This window comes from Haliotis asinina, chromosome 3 (genome assembly GCF_037392515.1).
Source record: "Haliotis asinina isolate JCU_RB_2024 chromosome 3, JCU_Hal_asi_v2, whole genome shotgun sequence".
Lineage (NCBI taxonomy): Eukaryota > Metazoa > Mollusca > Gastropoda > Lepetellida > Haliotidae > Haliotis > Haliotis asinina.
This window is the reverse complement of record NC_090282.1, coordinates 77,328,129-77,348,392: the sequence shown is the minus strand read 5'-3', so window position 1 is coordinate 77,348,392 and position 20,264 is coordinate 77,328,129. Positions and strand designations below refer to the sequence as shown.

The following is a 20,264-nucleotide window of genomic DNA, read 5'->3' as shown; positions in this document are numbered from 1 at the left end:
GGAGTTGTCTGGTAGATAGGAGCAGGTGAGGGGATGGATGTGAGTGAGATCGGAGTTGTCTGGTAGATAGGAGCAGGTGAGTGGATGGATGTGAGTGAGTGTGATGGGAGTTGTCTGGTAGATGGGAGTAGGTGAGTGGATGGATGTGGATGAGTGAGATGGGAGTTGTCTGGTAGATAGGAGCAGGTGAGTGGATGGATGTGAGTGAGATCAGAGTTGTCTGGTAGATAGGAGCAGGTGAGTGGATGGATGTGAGTGAGATCGGAGTTGTCTGGTAGATGGGAGTGGGTGAGTGGATGGATGTGAGTGAGATCGGAGTTGTCTGGTAGATGGGAGTGGGTGAGTGGACGGATGTAGGTGAAATGGGAGTAGTCTGGTAGATAGGAGAGGGCGAGTGGACGGATGTGAGTGAGATGGGAGTAGTCTGGTAGATGGGAGTGGATGAGTGGACGGATGTAGGTGAGATCGGAGTTGTCTGGTAGATGGGAGTGGGTGAGTGGACAGATGTGAGTGAGATGGGAGTTGTCTGGTAGATGGGAGTGGGTGAGTGGACTGATGTAGGTGAGATGGGAGTTGTCTGGTAGATGTTAGTGGGCGAGTGGACGGATGTGAGTGAGATGTGAGTTGTCTGGTAGATAGGAGTGGGCGAGTGGATGGATGTGAGTGAGATGGGAATTGTCTGGTAGATGAGACCGGGTGAATGGTTGCATGTGGGTGAGTGGGATGGGAGTTGTCTGGTAAATGGGAGCGGGTGAGTGGATGGATGTGGGTGAGTGTGATGGGAGTTGTTCGGTAGATAGGAGTGGGTGGATAAATGGAAGAGGGTGGGGTAGATGGGAAAGACGGGTAGAAGTAAGCTATATTGGATTAGGAGAGTTAGGGTAGTGGAGGGTAGATCAACCACAAGGTTGGATGGAATATGAAAGAGATCAGGGAGGGCAGTGCAACAATGAATAGGGAATGAGGGTGGATGGACTGGTGGGCAGGTGGAAAAGTCTGTTGGGGTCAGTAAGCTGGGTAAATTGAGAATGGGGGCTAAAACTCCCCTTTACAAACACACTGAATTGACAACACCTCTCTAAGTCACTGTCTGCTGCATCAGACACAACAGGTACATTCTTCACAGTGTCTGCCCTCTTAAAGAATGAGCATACTTGCTTAACAGATTCTGCCCATTATTTTCTAGGTGCAGTGATAGACATATCCAAGAAGAAACATGCAAAAGTTGTCCCTGCAATGAACTCAACTTGTAAGAACATCTGAATAATAAACAAAACAAAATGCCAAGAATGAGAGCATCCCAAACTGTACCGTGAAAACATTCCAGTCTCCAACAATTTCAACACAACACAGTAAAACAGCTTCCCATTCAGCTTACCAGAATATAATGAGAATTACTCTGTATTGAGCTTTTCTGAAACGTCAAGTTCATTGTTGATGGAGGCTTTGTTAAAATTTGTTAAAATCACAATTCATTGTATATTTATCATAAATTCCAAAAAATTAACTTTCTTTAACATTCAAAATATCAGATGAAATATGAAATTCTATTGCTCTCAAAGTTTTGTCAGATGAAAATATTAAATTCCTTGGTTTCAAAACTACAAATCAGAAACGGAGACCATTCATGTCATACACATAAAAAGTAAAATATCTGGCAATTTGACAAAACATCTGCAATGTTCAGAATCAATATAGCAAAATACACGGGCAAAATGCAACATGGTTTCAATTTCTGATCACATGTATGGCAGATCTGGATCTCACAGAATCACTTTCTCACCACATGTAAGGCAGATCTGTAAAGTAATCTTGAAACATTCCTCAGACTGACCAAACTACACCGAGTGTATCATCTTCTAGATGTATCAGTTATTCACTAAACAAGCAGGGCCAACAGTTAACATTATCAAAGTTACATGAGGTGAAGAATTTTTCACCCATATCAACTGTGATTTCTTTTCAAGAAAACCTTTGTAATATTTTACCATCAATTAAGGGAATCATAACCTCAAAACAACAGACTCCACTGAAACCATTAGAGCATATTGGTACCAAGGACTTTATTGCTCCTTGTTCCATTGACACACAACTAAACAGTTTGCTAAGTTGCACACATAATGTACCACAACTGCTGTTACTAAATATTCACTAAAACAAAATTCTTCCTCCTCTGAGAAAACATAATTATATCCTTTTTCAGACATTGAAAGAATTAGCCCATAAGAGTGTATTCATCATGTTCATAATAATCAACATTATTTCCCTTATAATATTCTGATGAAGGAAGACAGTTAAGACTGACTTTAAGGCAATCCTTGCTAACTACTTACATCCAAATCATCATCACTGTAGTCACCATAGTCGTACAGTCGCTCCTCCTGGAAGCAAACACAGGCTGTCATTAGGCTGATAAAGGAAAAGTAAGTTTCCCTTAACAAGACACCACTTGTACACCTTAAGATGGTACTCACAACCTCACTAAGGCAGACAGACAGTTTCAGTAATGTCACTGACTGTCTGCCTTAGTGAGGGAGTGAGTACATTCTTTGGCCATATTTAGCAATAAATGCTTGAGCTAGTGAAGTTACTGAATACTAGAGGGTATACTTCACTCCACTTTTAGCAACATTCCAGCATCACAGTAGTGGCCAAAAATGGATACCTGAGTGGTATCAAAGTCTTACCTTTGATGTGAAGGAAGTGATGTCAGAACTACACCTTTGGTACAGTGATTTTTTTCTAGTATGATAGGTGACAATTGAAAATTAGGAATGCATGAGTGAGTTAAAGTTCATAATCTCAGTGGTATATTTTATCTGACCTAAAATAGTTGAAAATACATGATAAAGGCACAACTGTTGATAAAGGACAGTAAAACACAGTATCAAGACATAAAATTATCATATCTCTCTCAAATAGGATTTCAGATTTGGACAATACAATATCAGGAATAATGTCTACAATATCAGGAATAATGTCTACAATATCAGGAATAATGTCTACAATATCAGGAATAATGTCTAAGCCTCACATTCATTAGATCCCAGTCCACATTGACGTAAAGAAATTGGTCCTTTTTGGCTGTCAGGGCTGACTTCAGCTGCAAAACAAGACTGACAATTATCAATATCAAATATATGTAATCTGTACAGCACTTAGGAAATGTATAATCACAATTACAATTATTGAAATCAACAACTACAATTAGGCCAAAAAAAATTACACTACTAAAAGATTTCATTAAATGAAATGCCTATTTCACTTGGAAAGACATTTTATCTCCCTACCAGTTCAGCACAATGGTGGTTGTTGTGCTCCTTAGCTAAATCCATTGCTGTCTTGCCAGATTTGTTCTCAATATTGGCAAGGTCTGGTCGAGTCCTCAGCAGAAGCTTGAGACATTCTGTTCTGTCCAGTTCGGCACAGAGATGCAGAGCCGTGTTTCCTCCACGAGTCCGCTTCTCCAGAGAGCCTCTGTCAGACAAGGAGTGATCAACATTTGCAGTTATTCTCAAACGACAGTATTTCTGTCAAACATATGGTTGTCATTTACAGATATTCTCAAACCAGAGAACATCTGTCAAACAAGAAGAGGTCGACATTTACTGTTATTCTCAAACCAGAGAGTTTGAATCAAACAAAGAGTGGTTGTCATATACAGTTATGCTCAAACCAGAGAGCCTCTCTCAAATAAGGAGAGGACAGCATTAATAGTTATTTCAAAACCAGAGCGTCTTTGACAAAGAGTGGTCATCATATATGGTTATTCTCAAACCAAAGCATCTGTCAGCCTCTGTCTCTGAATTGGTGACGGGGGTGGGTGGAGGTTGGGGGGAAAGACCAATGGAGTTCTGTTCGTTCAGTGCCTATCCACTTACACTGCATGATTCTGCACAATGAAGTCTTCAATGGGCAGGGTCTGGACTGATAAGGTTTCCTTGTACACAAACCTGTACCTACACACTTACATTGCACTATTCTGTATAATGAAGTCTACAATGGGTAGGGTCTGGGCTGATAAGGTTTCCTTGTACACAAACCTGTACCTACACACTTACATTGCATGATTCTGCACAATGAAGTCTACAATGGGTAGGGTCTGGACTGATAAGGTTTCCTTGTACACAAACCTGTACCTACACACTTACATTGCACTATTCTGTATGATGAAGTCTACAATGGGTAGGGTCTGGACTGATAAGGTTTCCTTGTACACAAACCTGTACCTACACACTTACATTGCACTATTCTGTATAATGAAGTCTACAATGGGTAGGGTCTGGACTGATAAGGTTTCCTTGTACACAAACCTGTACCTACACACTTACATTGCACTATTCTGCACAATGAAGTCTACAATGGGTAGGGTCTGGACTGATAAGGTTTCCTTGTACACAAACCTGTACCTACACACTTACATTGCACTATTCTGCACAATGAAGTCTACAATGGGTAGGGTCTGGACTGATAAGGTTTCCTTGTACACAAACCTGTACCTACACACTTACATTGCACTATTCTGTATGATGAAGTCTACAATGGGTAGGGTCTGGACTGATAAGGTTTCCTTGTACACAAACCTGTACCTACACACTTACATTGCACTATTCTGTATGATGAAGTCTACAATGGGTAGGGTCTGGACTGATAAGGTTTCCTTGTACACAAACCTGTACCTACACACTTACATTGCACTATTCTGCACAATGAAGTCTACAATGGGTAGGGTCTGGACTGATAAGGTTTCCTTGTACACAAACCTGTACCTACACACTTACATTGCACTATTCTGTATAATGAAGTCTACAATGGGTAGGGTCTGGACTGATAAGGTTTCCTTGTACACAAACCTGTACCTACACACTTACATTGCACTATTCTGTATGATGAAGTCTACAATGGGTAGGGTCTGGACTGATAAGGTTTCCTTGTACACAAACCTGTACCTACACACTTACATTGCACTATTCTGCACAATGAAGTCTACAATGGGTAGGGTCTGGACTGATAAGGTTTCCTTGTACACAAACCTGTACCTACACACTTACATTGCACTATTCTGCACAATGAAGTCTACAATGGGTAGGGTCTGGACTGATAAGGTTTCCTTGTACACAAACCTGTACCTACACACTTACATTGCACTATTCTGCACAATGAAGTCTACAATGGGTAGGGTCTGGACTGATAAGGTTTCCTTGTACACAAACCTGTACCTACACACTTACATTGCACTATTCTGTATGATGAAGTCTACAATGGGCAGGGATGATCCATCCTCTTCTATTATTGCCAGATGTAGTGCTGTCTCATCATTCTCCTGCAACACAAACATGACCATCACAGAAGGAATGACTCACTGCAACTAATTCCTGTCTTCACCATGGCGACATACATCACTACCTCAAGGTAAAGAGTGCAGACGACAAAAACAACTACTGAAGAGGAAGAAACTAACTGTTTGTGGGTAGGATAGAGGAAAACAAAACAGTGGTTACATCTTTGGTCCAAGGTTTTAATTCTCATTCATTTTAACAGTTTATATCTGACTCTTCTGTGAAAATGTATAAGTGTCTAAAACACTAAGTTTGACTGTACAACATAATTTTCCACTAAACCCTCAAAGCCCCCATATTTCAGCATAGATTTACATCAATAAGTGTACTAAGATAACTTCAAGGGATGGGTCTCATGTCACAGTGTTCACAATAAACGCAAATCAGAAAACACAAATAAATCTACACTTTATGCATGATATTTTCTATCTGCATGTTCTGTACCCAAAGCATTTTGTGCTCTGGGACCAAGTGATTGCAAAAACATATTTTTCCCCCCAAGGAACAGCAAATGAAGTAACGCTGCTCTTAGCTAAATTGAGTTGCAAATGATGACAACAAACTGTTCTCTAAAATGGAAGGAAATCAAATCTAAATTTCAAAATTTTGACAGGGTGACCCTACACCCCCTGGAGACCTCCCTGTTTTCTGCCTTGGGCCTACACCTGCAGTGCATGCACACGCAAGATTCTTGGGGCTATAAGTTTTAGCAATGTAAAGCCTTTTTTCCTACCGCGAACACTGTATCAGGGATTTAACATTGATCTACAAGAATGGCAACAAACATCTAAAGATGACAAATGTTTTCTTAATCAATGAACAATGAGACCATACCATCATTTTGACACAAACCAATAACAAGACAACACTCACCATGTCTGGGAGGACAGCCATGAGATCGAGGTCTTCAGCATAGACCTGCAACAGGGCTAAGATGTCCTTGGACAAGATGGCCTGTCGCAGGTCCTGCTTGAGGTCATCCTTGTCTGTACACGTGATTATTGCATACCGATGGTGCTCGTACTTGGCTCGTATGAAGTCCCGTCTATCATCCCTAGGGAGGCAGACATGGATATCCACAGTAATGGAAACTGATAAAAAATACTACTGCAATTGCAATCATCATCAGTTTCTGCCAGAGAACTGTTATTATTTTGTTCAACCAATCTATTCAATCATTTCTGAAAATGTGTATCTTTCAGAATTTTCAATATAAAGAACCTGTCTTCATCATGACTTGAACTTAATTGCTCTGTGAAATTGCCTGCCTGCCTGTCTGTCTGTCTATACATATCTTCATGAAACAATAGCTGGTAATACTCACATATGACTAGAAGGTTTTGGTTTTTGAGAAGGGTCAAGAGTGGCTTCCATAATATCATTGAAGTTGGAGTTTCCTACTACTCTTGCAAGCTGAAAAAAACCCCAAGAATTGTCATAGTAACACAGGTATTTGTCCAAGGAAGAGGAAGAAACTAATTGTCCAATAAACACTAATGCCTTATGATTGTTATGCTCTGTTTACAGACACATCAGCCATTCAAACAGACAAGACAAAAATGTGAGTAATTCTTACTAATGCGAGTGACTAACATCAGGTAAACAGCAATTAGTAATAATTAAACAATAGTAAAGTTATTGGTCTAACAAATTTGAAGTGAAATATAAAAATAAATAATAAAATAAATGTAATTTTCTGAATAAAATTGATATTTTATACTTATCCTGACTCGTGCTTATTGCTTCTCTCCTCTTCCCTGGCAAAGGTAGTGGAATACCTGAAATCCCTTGAAGTTCCCTTCTAAAAGAACCAGACGTAAAATACACTCACCCACATGTAGCCTCCCCTTTTCCCGGTCAGCTGACCAACCATGCTTGTTACTCTCTCCTTGTAAATCGCCCGACATGAGAATTATAGGAATTCAGCGTGCCTGTGAGGGGTGGCTGGGAGGGCTTTCGTCAAGAGTCAGGATAAGTATAAAATCTCAATTTTATTCAGAAAACTACATATTTTTCCTCATCCTGATTCATGCTTATTGCTTACAGAATCAGGCCACGCTGGATTCTCCTGGCTGTCAAAACTACGTCCAATAATTCCTCCCCCCTCCCATGGGAACTTGTAACGGTGATAATTCGGTCCAACTCTTCTAATATTCATTGTAGTTTCTGGTAGGGGGGGGGGTCATATCCAGTCGAACTTGTCTTCAGCAGAAGGCTTCATTGACTGGAATGTGGTGACATCGAAAGTAACTAGTGTCCTGCTAGTTTCTGATGCAACCAAATGTCAAGATATTGTAATCAAGACTAGTTGCGACCCTTCTTCGTGTACAAGTATCTTCATTACGAGTACAGGTTCCTAAATCACTCATGCTAGTCTGTTCAAGACGTGCGCATGGGCTTTCCACCATTATACTGAGCAGAGCATCTGGCTTCCACAAGTCACATGATAAAACGGCTGAGTGAACTCAGCGCCTTTGGGGAACTGTTAGTTGCTGAGCAACAACAAGAGGCCCAAACTGATGAATGCCACAGGCGTCCTCTGTGGCTATGTTTCGTAGATTATGGTTGGCAAACACCGTGTTTGACTTCCAAAAGCAGCCCTCCATTATAGTTGATAGTGAGCAATTCCCATGCAGCGCTAGTGTAGAGGCCAAGGCTCTAACTTCGCATGAGTTGGAGACTCGCGGAGGTTCCAATCCTGCTGCTTTACAAGCTCTCAATATAACAGCTCTGATCTACACTGAGATAAGTGTTGTGGGATACTTCCGTAGGTGTCTCAGTGGATATAGGGATAAACAGGTTCTTGAAATGTTGCCTTCTAGACTTGGTACGTAGGATGTATATCTTCAGTGCTCTGACTGGACATAATGATAAATCTTGAGTATCATGAGGTTGCAGAATTGAAGATAATACCGGTATGTGGAATTGTCTATCCAGTTGACCTGGCAGTTGATTTACGCAATAAAATATCATCGTAGACCTGGATGAGGTGCCTGCTGATGATTTGGATCAAAGCTCATGCGGTTGAAGTCTAGAGCATAAATTTGTGACATGCATGCAGCTGTAGCTAAGGCAAGTGAAAAAACAGAGTCCTCTGAGTTAGCATGAGGTCCGATCAATTAGTTTGTTCGCATCACTTGTGAGATGTTGAAGCATGATGTTTAGATCCAATGCTGTTGATCTTCCAACTTGAAGGAGTGTAGGAAGGCAAGTAGCTCGGGTACTTTGCTCAGTTTGGTTCCCATTTCAATGGTAACGACTGAGCTGAGAGCTGCCAAGTATGTAGATAATGTAGAGCCTTTCAGACTTCTGGAATGTCGCAAGTGAAATAAATATTCTGCTATCTGCTGATATGTTGCCTTCAGCTGTCTCAGTAGTCATGAGGTCCAAGTATTGAAGACAAGGCCAGTATGCGGAACTGTCTGTCCGGCTGACCTGGCAGCAGTCTGATGTTCTCTATGACTCTTAGTAGCAGCACTGGAGGGGGAAATGCAAATGCGTTTAGTCCTTCCCACTAGATGTTGAGCGTACCTGATGCCAAAGTTAACAGATCTGGTACCGGTGACACAAACGTTGCTGTCTGTTAGTTGAACCTTGTTGCAAATAAGTCTATTTGCAGTGATCCGAACCTCCAGCTGATTAGTTGAAACGTCTCTCGATGCAGCATATACTCTTGGTGATAGACGAAGAGGGCGAGATAAGGCATCTGCCATGATGTTGCAGGCTCCTGGTATGTGAGATACTTTTATTTGGAGATTAAGACTCAGAGATTCACTTCTCAAAAATCATAGATATCGCTGGAAACATCAAAGCATGTCTTCCTTCTTTATCCTATAAGTGTTGGGTTAGTTGGATTCCTTGGATGGTGAGACTAAGTCCAAACCATTCATGATCTCCTCCCATGAGAGTGATGCATTCGATGGATGTCGATGATCCTTCTTATGTGAGTCCAGGTCTGAAGGGACAACGAGTGCTGGAGGTGCCTTCGACAAGCTGGGGAGACTGATGAAGATCTTCTTCATTGTGGATCTGAGAAGTGCGGGCGCACTCACACAAGTGCACTTGCCCATGCGTGTGCACTCACGTGAGCGCACTCGGCTGTGCAGGTGCTCTCACTCAACGTAGGTGGATCTCTCTCCGGACTGCGACGGGATGATAAGGATGACGGTGACGATCCTCCTGAGCAGGTGCATGCATACGCCTCCTCTTCATCCTCTGGAGTGAGTGCAGATCTAGTTGAATGCTCACACTGCGCAGCAGTCGACGAAGTTGTGGAGATTGTAGTCTTCGTTCTTCTTCAACGTGAACTCCAAATTCATTTTGCATGAAGGCGTCTGCGTCAAATGGCTGTGTTGAGTGCAGTCACGGCAAAGATGTCTACTGTGATGACCAAGGCTGCTGACGAAGTCTACGATGTCTGACAATAGTGAGCGGTGACGATGTAGTCTGCTGAGGACTGTAGTCTTCGTTCTTCTTCAATAAGCTTCCAAGCTCAAGTTGCATGAAGGCGTCTGCGTGCATGAATGGCAGCTCATCGTAGATATGTCGTTACTGCAGAGGGACGATCTCGTCACCACAGGACTTTGCAGATACCTTCATCTTCCCTGACAATAGTGATCTAGACTTCTTAGGCTGCGACGGCCCCATTCCCGATGAAGTACTCTTCTGTGGTCTAGGGGACAACACTCTAGACCCAAGGTATAACCCTGGGAACACGCCTGACTGGTAACGGGAATGAAATTCAGCAGTTAATGAAAAAACAGTTACCTGAAGCAAAATCATCCAATTAGACATGACTAATGAAGGTCGGCGTTGCCTGTCCCTCGCATGCCTTTGAAAAAACTGAATTTATATTTATAAGTTATACATTTATAAATTCTGAACAGATAAATTTCTGTAAAATTCACAGCAAATAGTGGAAGAACATAAGGGCTTATACGCCGGAGAAACTAAAAGCGGGTCATCAGCTGACAGCCATAATTTACATTGTAAACAGGATTTCATCAACAGAGTCTCGGTTGATGAAATATGTGCTATATCAACACACATAAACCAAATACCGCATACGACATAAATATAATTAAAGGACCAAAATAGTTGAAAAACTTATCGCCATAGTGGAGACTACAGGTAACTCCAGCCGCCCTCCTCAGGTGCTAAGGACAGAGTGACAAGCATGGTCGGTCAGCTGACCGTTTGAGCAGAAGAAGGGGAGGCTACACATGGGTGAGTGTGCTTTGTGTCCACTTCTTTTAGGTCCGATTCTTTTAGAAGGGAACTTCAAGGGATTTCAGGTATTCCACTACCAGTCTAAGTTAACTTATCCTCAGTACTTTTCATTACACGCCACTACTGAGTCTAACAAAAGCGTATGGGAGGTCACATCACGTAACCTTTGAGATTGACCACAATCAGAACACAGTTTACTAAATCGCAAAAGTGCTCATTCACACATACCTTTTGAACTTTTAACTCGAAAAGGTTCGTACCCAAACGATTCCGAATGCTATTTAGCTTACACTCGCTTCCGCGTGATGCACACGGCGTACATACAACCATGACAACGGTGAGTAAACAGTCACTGAAAATAGTGTTTTGGGCAATATTCAAGGATGTTATCCTGTGGAAATATTAGCTAATTGTAACCATGTCAACTGAAACCCCAAAGCGTAAATACTGCAGGTCAAATAACTGTGTTATATGCGGATTTTTGTTTGTGGAGAGATCTGTGTTGGTGACTTGAATATTTTGAAAGTCCCTCCGATCCCTAAATAGTAACCATTGTCCATTTGGATAAATCTATTTAACCGTCTCGCGTTTGACTGGATGGTCATTGGTCGCTCAAAGGTTACCTGATGCGACTTTCTACTGGGTTTTGTTAGTCTCAGTGGTGGAGTGTAACGAAATACACTGGGACTAAGTTTACTTAGACTGTTCCACTACCTTCGTCAGGGAAGAGGAAATAAGCAATAAGCATGAGTCAGGATAAGGAAAAGTATACACATTTGCACTGGATCTTTCCTATAGATATGGAAAGTGTTAAAACATTCAATTCACAGATATAGATTGAAGAAAAATTCCCACTGATTTTAATGTTCAAAATATATAAACTGATTCAAAATCTGTAAAGTCCTGGTTTGCTATTCTCAAAATGTCCATAGCCCTACAAAGTCCATTCTTAACACATTGTCTATGATCAAGTTTAGAATTCTTTGGGTTACGAACACTTCGAGAATAACGATCCTGGCCAAATGGAAATGAGCCCACTAGTATTGAGAAAAATACACCAAATGAACAAAGAGATACAAAACAGTAAGTCAAATCGCCAACTCTACAGCTTTGAGAAAAATACACCAAAATACATCAAGTCTGCTTGTTTATGACAAGAATGTGGAGCAAACAAAATGGTCATTACATGTCACACATTGTGATTCACTAATCCAATCATCCAGAGTACTGTAGTAAGGTAAAGGATTAGAAATATCCTACCAGTAGCTGAGAGGTTCCTAGTTCATCTATGACAATGCTCTGTGTGCGGGAGACATGGACGCCCATCTGGCGGTGAATGCCACAACACTCAAGGCAAATCAACACCCCAAGGTTTGTTGACAACCATTCCGGGTCTGAAAATTTCAGTAATTGAGTTGATAAGATAAGTACAGATGGGGGCAACCTGAAATTAAACTGTAGATCTCACAGTGTATAATGCTAAGAGCACTACCTCTGCTACATCAGGGTCAATATTCTTATGATCTGACTAACATCATACTGCATGTTTGTAGACATTTAGCAGATAATACTGCATGTAGTGCTAACTGTACAATGCCTGGTACTGCTACAAGAGAGGTACCTGGTGCTCCACAATCACAGCAATACTTGTTCCCCGGTAGTCGCTTGACTCGGTCAATAATACTGTTGGTGAGCTCTCGAACATTCTGATTGAGAGACGGGGAATTGCTACTGTCCTGGAATGCCTTCAGTAAAACCTCCTCCTTCGCATTATTTAATACTGAAATCCAGCTGAAACAATACACAAAGGGGCTGACTCACACTCTAATCTGTGATCCAAAGTTCTGTGAATCTGTGAGAGTTGACATGAATAGAGTAGAAATGATCTCATAATCAGTAATTTCAACATTTACTAATGCTTAACAACCAAAATCCTGATGCAAAATTTAATTTCAACATAACATTAGGACAAGCATACATGTAATTTGCTGGTAACTGATGATTAACAGGTGAGTGGTGTTTTGTTAATACCCTTATGATAAAACTCTAGGAAGCTAACTTCAAATACAGAAAACCTCAAGAGCCCTCAGAATGCCATAAATTTCTACTAATGAAGAGGATTATTTTCATGCATATTGAGGTAATGCTTTTTAATCGGACAAAAAAAATGGTACGTACGCCTCCATATCCTTAACATCATCTGCTTGGAAGTGATATGTGCGATTATCTGGAACAGAAAAACATAATGTATGTGATACATCATTGCTCTATAAAGGGCCAATGGACTGTATGTCTACTCACATGTTAAATATACCAAAAGAAAGATAGGAACATGTGCAGACAGAGGAATTCAACAGTTAATAAACCAAACATCCTGCATTAACAATTAATGGACAAACTAACACATGACAGGTGAGATTATCAGAGTAAATTATATCCCTCGCACCATACACAATGTCTTGCATACTGCACTTCCTTGTTAGTTACGGACTGTGGTTCCCCAAACTTCCTCCTAGTGATGTCATTGATACATATAAACTGAACCCAGGAATCCCACCCCCAATATTGTGACACAGGTCTATTCCTCCTGGGCTAGGTTCTACTGTCCCCAAGGAATCAACATCCAATATTGTGACACAGATTTATTCCTACTGGGCTGGGTTCTACTGTCCCCAAGGAATCAACACCCAATATTGTCACATCGATTTATTCCTACTGGGCTGGGTTCTGCTGTCCCGAAGGAATCAAGCCCCCAATATTGTCACACAGATTCATTCCTACTGGGTTCTACTTACTGGAAGAGGAGACGAGGTCAAAACACTTCTTCCCTGGGTCATCATGAACAAGCTGTGAACATGTAACAGGAAGTGATGTCAATTGAGACATACCAGATTTTATTGTTGTCAGGTGAAGGTGTTTTATCTAGTTATGAAATCATGCAGATAAAAACTGCTAAATTCCAAAAATATGCTTTAAAGTTTCTTTGGTGAAGGGTTATTTAATAAACATTGGGGTTATCTGAAATTTGATGTACAAAGTTCATAAGAGGTTTTGTTGAGGGTTTGGTAGAAACTTCTATGTGGTTGAGGTGCATCTAAATTATGCCCCTCTGTGGAATATTTACATTACCAAGGAAGTGGCCTCAATTTCATATTGTGTGTAATGTGACCAGAGATTAAGTCTCTGATTGGGTTCGAGTTCATTTTGGGATATTAATACACTGAGTGTCCAAGGACATGACACTTGGCATCCAGCCCTTGACCAGGACAGAACCGCACAGCAACAACATTGTTACTTGACACAGGTTAGTTTTAGTTTGATATTCTTTTATTTAAATATACTTAAGATAGACACTGTCATTTACAATGTTTAAATAGAATTTAGGAAACATTACAAAAAAATTAGCAAATTATTTTCAAAATAACAAGTACCTGAAGTATTTGCATGAGTGTATGCCTTGCAGTGGTATGAATTTGGCAAATGTTATTTGCTGGTGCCAAACAGGGTAGAATCTAAACTGCCATTCCTTTCCACAGATGGGTAAGGTTTATTTGCTTATTTTCTTAAATACACAATTTATTTTTCTCAGTTTATTGTGTGAATGTTGTGACCGAGTGTATTGTAATACATGGCTATTTTAATTCAATTTATGCAACCTGTATGTTAGCCCATGTTATACAACATTTTCAAGAATGATATATTTTGATGTTTATATTGATATTGTCAAATGCTACAGGATGGGTTTTGTTGACGGAATCCATGTGGATTCATAACTGAAAGTCTACCAAGAAATAAATGTCCTCACTCCTACCAGCGTTGGTTGTTATATGAAGAGCTGGTCACAAACACACAATCACAGATGTAGTACTCCAACACACAAGGCTTTAGTCCAAATCACAACATTTATTTTCAACTGCTATGACAAACAGCCATTTCAAAGTGTCTGCTGAGTGGTGCTCGCCTCTAAATGTATGAGTCCAGTCATAAACATAAGTCACAAGTGCCAAGAATAAACATCATTTAATACTCACTATTTCAACAAGTTCTAAAACTGACAAGAGGCATGTACAAGAAGCGCTCTTGAACAGACACATCAATGTTAACAATGCATGCCCAAAGAATCAAGCTAGTAACCAAAGTGTTTAACTTAGCTTACAAACTTATGCAAGTAAGTTGGCAAAGCATATTAACATATCAGCAAGGTATGCAGTGTCGTTCACTACACTTGAATCTAACAGTCTGCGAGTCCATCCTCAGAACAAACTGCACATGATTACTCTACATATTCTAATGTCAGAAGTAGCTCACCTTTACTTGGCAGGTAAGGAGATTCAACTTCACCGGATCTTTATTTTCCTGGAAATGATAAATTCTTCTTTTTATAATTCTCACTGCAACTGATTGTTACGGAGTATATGTCATGGAACAACCAAAATGTTTCAAGAAAATAAAAATCAGAGTTTGACTATGCCAGCATCCCATTTATATAAGTTCAGTTTCTTCTACAAGTCAGAGTTCATGGGACCTACGGTATCCAAACCAGTTGGCTTCTGGGCTTTGGTGTGAAGCACATCGTTTCTGTTTGAATGAAATTTCATTGGAAAAATGCCGCACCCAGCAATATTTAAGTCTGGACCAGATAAACGGGTACTTATGATTATGAAGAAACAGTTCATGCAAATGGATAACAAGGGCTTGATTAACAAAGTCTAATAGTCTGACGTATCAACAACTGTTGTCAGCTGTCAAAATGGGGGACCTGTTCTCCCCAACAGTTACAAGTGAAAAAGTTTTTATTTCATGCCTATTTTAGCAATATTCCAGCAATATCACAGCAGGAGGCACCAGACAAGGGCTTCAAAATTGTAGCCATGTGGGGAACTGAACACAGGTTTTTATGGTGACGAGCCAATGGTTTAATCACTAGGCTACTCCACTGCCCCCCTCCCAACAGTTATAAGGGAACTCAAGTATTTTAACACTCGCTTGACGCACGAGCTGCATTTCTCCTTAATTTGGGATCCCCATACTCACGTCATGATGGCTGATGAACAAGAGTCCCTCCTTGATGATACAGCGGCGCTTCTGCCACACTCGACGCATGCGACCCTCACTCTTCTTGAGCAGGTAGCCGGTCTTCTCACTGCCATGTATTTTGTTTCCCTGCAGCTGGTGGAGACTGTAGCCAGGTGTAGACGAGTTGGTCGTCGATGGCTGCACACAGTATATAACAGGTGGTTGATACAAAGCTTTATTGTAGATAATTACTCCAATACGTCACTGATCATATGAACCAGAGATGACAACCCAAAAGTGTTGCAAATAGTACTTTCAACAATCAAAATTAGTAGGTTGAACAAAAAATTAGCATAGCATTCAACTAAATACTTAGACTCATTCTAAGAAAGACATCATGACACTATCAAAAGTGAAGATTAAATTTCACATACCTCAAACAGATTTAAAAATTATCAGCATTACCTTTCTCTGCCATCTCTATTTGGCAAAAATGTATTTAATCTATAAAAATATGTTTTAGCCTGTATATCCAAATTTTAATTTTCTTCAGATTTCGTACAATTTCTAGTTCAATCACATTGGTGTAGTACTAGGCTAAAATTCACAGTGACTAAGATAAAATCATAAAGTTTGGCATCTCTATATCAACCAGTGACTCCAACAATAACACCCCCAAACTATGTCAGTAGCCACAAGCACACAGAACAACACATGAATGGTGATATCCATAAATAGATTGGTAATCCTAATTCCCTACTCATCATGTGAAGAAAGTTGAAGTTGTATGTCAAGTTAGAAACGAGGCATTTGACTGGTTATTACTGCATACAGACATCAGCATTTTCACTGAGGCAATATGACTTAATTCAGTCTTTCTTTCTGTAGCACATGCCTTGGATTCTCTCCATACTGTCAAACTGTGTCATCCTATCAAATTCTTATTGTTCAAATTAATTCTTCTATTAGCATATAAAACACTGATAAGAATTTTTCAAGGGAAACTAATATTTTCATGAAGAACATAACTGAACTCATCAACAAGAATGACTTTCATTTTTAACTGATGGAAAAAAAATAATTCATATGCAAACTATGATCTTGCAATAGACAATTACTATGAAAAACAGACGCAAACAAATAAAACTGTTTCATGAAAGTTCTCACTTTGTTGTTTGACTTCTGTCACTGATTGTGTGCGAGTGAGTGAGTTTAGTTTGATGCCCCTTTTTATCAATATTCCAGCAATATCACAGCTTGGGGACACCAGAAATGGGTTTCACACATTGTTTCCATGGAATTGAACTTGTGTCATTGGTGTGATGAGTGAACACTTAGCCACTAAGCTACGCCACCATGCCTTTAAATCAATAAAACAAAACCACAATCTTGATCTGATAGGAAACATGCATGTCTGTGTCCTTCCAATGTTTCATTCTGTTTTTGTTGGTTGATACATCAATCAGCTATATTTCAGCCATGTGAGAGAACTGTGAAAGTAACCATGACATGACCAGAAAATCCAGTGACACAATTGCAATACAATGACATAATCTACCAAGTTTGGACAATTACACTTTACACAAATGATGTTCTTACAATTCAAGATGACAAGTGGAAGCAAACCATGCACAATTTCTTGAAAGAATCTCAAAAATGAGAATGAATTATCATGCCATGAAGAAAATCTAGATTCTGACAGCAGAAAGGTGGAAACCAAGCAAACACTACATCATAAGAAGATCTGTACTTGACTTCATTAACTGATGCACAAATGATGCACAACAATATTTCTTGAATGTTGTACATACGTAAGAAAAGATACTAGACAGATTAAGAAATACAAGTCTAACAAGCTAAGGTTGAAACAATTCACCAGTTCATCTAGTCACAAAATGCAAGAATACGAAGTGCCATTCATTTTGTATATTACATTTGTCTGACTGAAGGTTCACCAACTGTTACCAAGTCAAAAACAATTTCACAGGTGAACATACGCACAAAATGTTATCTCATGAAAACAGTTTTCCTGCTATGCTCAAATTGTGACATGTTCTCTCTTTACAGTATATAGAGACATATCATGACTTCTGTGAATTGTTTCATCCCTAAGAGACAGATGACAACATCCGAGCATCATATACCCAGCCTCCTCCTGACAACCGGTGGTGAGCATGCTTGAAATACGGAAACATTTGGGTCAGTCTAACACTAGGTGTCATTGTGTTACTCATGGAAATATTCAGCACTTCTTGCAAAGTTAGGAATCTCTATTGAAACTTGACCTGATTAACACATCAAACTGTGAAAACAAATAGAACCCTAGCAATGTTCTACATGTAGCCATAGTGCTAAGTCTATGTTTATCCTTAGGATATGATCATGTTAGCGCTAAGACAGCTTTGGACCCAGCTTTCAAATCAAGATCCACTAAGTCTACAATAATGTCTAAGGGTTATGGTAGATCTTTTTCTTTGTTTAGTACTACACATAGATTGTTCACAATCTTACCTCAATAACTGAGTTCTCATATATCACCGAATCACAGTGCTGCTAAAATATACCAATTTTGGTTGTAGAATTACCAAAATAACATTTAAATTCTAGAAGTGTTTAACATTGTCTCAAACAGTTCACTCAAGATCAATACATATTCTCAACAAGACACTCTCATGAGTAGCCATTCTGAACACTTTCAGCAAAAGGAATTATGATCTAATAAGAACATTGCTATCAGTATTTGACATTGGCTACCTCTTTGTATGATGACATGGAGCTTTTGAGAGCATCCCGAAGCTCAATCAGCTGCTTGCGCTCATTGTCTTGTCTCTGCTTGATTTTCTTGAGTTGTGTGACGAGCTCCTCAATGAAGCCATGGAAGTGATTAATGGTCTTCAGACCATCCTGGAAGAAACTGAACACAAGCATGGTGAATAACTGTGTGGGTGATTGGCACTATTGTTAGCAACACTGCGTCTGTATCTCATGGCCTGTAATATCACACACTACATGGTACAAGTCCCTGATCATCTACAATTACTTTACTACAGCATGGTACAAGTTCCTCATTGTCTATGATTACTTAACTACAGCATGGTACAAGTCCCTCATTGTCTATGATTACTTTACTACAGCATGGCACAAGTCCCTCACTGTCTATGATTACTTTACTACAGCATGGTACAAGTCCTTCATTGTCTATGATTACTTTACTACAGCATGGCACAAGTCCCTCACTGTCTATGATTACTTTACTACAGCATGGCACAAGTCCCTCATTGTCTATGATTACTTTACTACAGCATGGTACAAGTCCCTCATTGTCTATGATTACTTTACTACAACATGGCACAAGTCCCTCACTGTCTATGATTACTTCACTACAGCATGGTACAAGTCCCTTATTGTCTATGATTACTTTACTACAGCATGGCACAAGTCCCTCACTGTCTATGATTACTTCACTACAGCATGGTACAAGTCCCTCATTGTCTATGATTACTTTACTACAGCATGGTACAAGACCCTTATTGTCTATGATTACTTTACTACAGCATGGTACAAGTCCCTCATTATCTATGATTACTTTACTACAGCATGGTACAAGTCCCTCATTGTCTATGATTACTTTACTACAGCATGGCACAAGTCCCTCACTGTCTATGATTACTTCACTACAGCATGGTACAAGTCCCTCATTATCTATGATTACTTTACTACAGCATGGCACAAGTCCCTCAGTGTCTATGATTACTTTACTACAGCATGGTACAAGTCCCTCATTGTCTATGATTACTTTACTACAGCATGGTACAAGTCCCTCATTGTCTATGATCACTTTACTACAGCATGGTACAAGTCCCTCATTATCTATGATTACTTTACTACAGCATGGTACAAGTCCCTCACTGTCTATGATTACTTCACTACAGCATGGTACAAGTCCCTCATTATCTATGATTACTTTACTACAGCATGGTACAAGTCCCTCATTGTCTATGATCACTTTACTACAGCATGGTACAAGTCCCTCATTATCTATGATTACTTTACTACAGCATGGCACAAGTCCCTCACTGTCTATGATTACTTCACTACAGCATGGTACAAGTCCCTCATTATCTATGATTACTTTACTACAGCATGGTACAAGTTCCTCATTGTCTATGATTACTTTACTACAGCATGGTACAAGTTCCTCATTGTCTATGATTACTTTACTACAGCATGGTACAAGTCCCTCATTATCTATGATTACTTTACTACAACATGGCACAAGTCCCTCACTGTCTATGATTACTTCACTACAGCATGGTACAAGTCCCTCATTGTCTATGATTACTTCACTACAGCATGGTACAAGACCCTTATTGTCTATGATTACTTTACTACAGCATGGTATAAGTTCCTCATTGTCTATGATTACTTCACTACAGCATGGTACAAGTCCCTCATTGTCTATTATTACTTTACTACAGCATGGTACAAGTTCCTCATTGTCTATGATTACTTTACTACAGCATGGTACAAGTTCCTCATTGTCTATGATTACTTTACTACAGCATGGTACAAGTCCCTCATTATCTATGATTACTTTACTACAACATGGCACAAGTCCCTCAGTGTCTATGATTACTTTACTACAGCATGGTACAAGACCCTTATTGTCTATGATTACTT

General features: G+C 39.8%; 1 protein-coding gene across 2 annotated transcripts in view; it reads right to left on the bottom strand.

Moving 5' to 3' along the window:
* LOC137278508 (arf-GAP with SH3 domain, ANK repeat and PH domain-containing protein 2-like) overlaps window positions 1-20,264 on the bottom strand; it is a 102,742-nt gene that overhangs the window by 19,919 nt on the left and 62,559 nt on the right. The window contains exons 9-22 of one of the 2 annotated variants that reach the window (XM_067810873.1): window positions 18,339-18,498; window positions 18,096-18,137; window positions 15,603-15,782; window positions 14,877-14,924; window positions 13,364-13,415; window positions 12,747-12,795; window positions 12,190-12,359; window positions 11,829-11,962; window positions 6,664-6,752; window positions 6,213-6,393; window positions 5,232-5,323; window positions 3,291-3,477; window positions 3,035-3,103; window positions 2,334-2,381 (exon numbers count right to left, since the gene is read on the bottom strand). In XM_067810873.1, the coding sequence (XP_067666974.1) occupies window positions 2,334-2,381; window positions 3,035-3,103; window positions 3,291-3,477; window positions 5,232-5,323; window positions 6,213-6,393; window positions 6,664-6,752; window positions 11,829-11,962; window positions 12,190-12,359; window positions 12,747-12,795; window positions 13,364-13,415; window positions 14,877-14,924; window positions 15,603-15,782; window positions 18,096-18,137; window positions 18,339-18,498 (1,501 nt within the window). The remainder of the gene's footprint in view (window positions 1-2,333; window positions 2,382-3,034; window positions 3,104-3,290; window positions 3,478-5,231; window positions 5,324-6,212; window positions 6,394-6,663; window positions 6,753-11,828; window positions 11,963-12,189; window positions 12,360-12,746; window positions 12,796-13,363; window positions 13,416-14,876; window positions 14,925-15,602; window positions 15,783-18,095; window positions 18,138-18,338; window positions 18,499-20,264) is intronic. The other variant, XM_067810874.1, reaches the window with a different exon arrangement.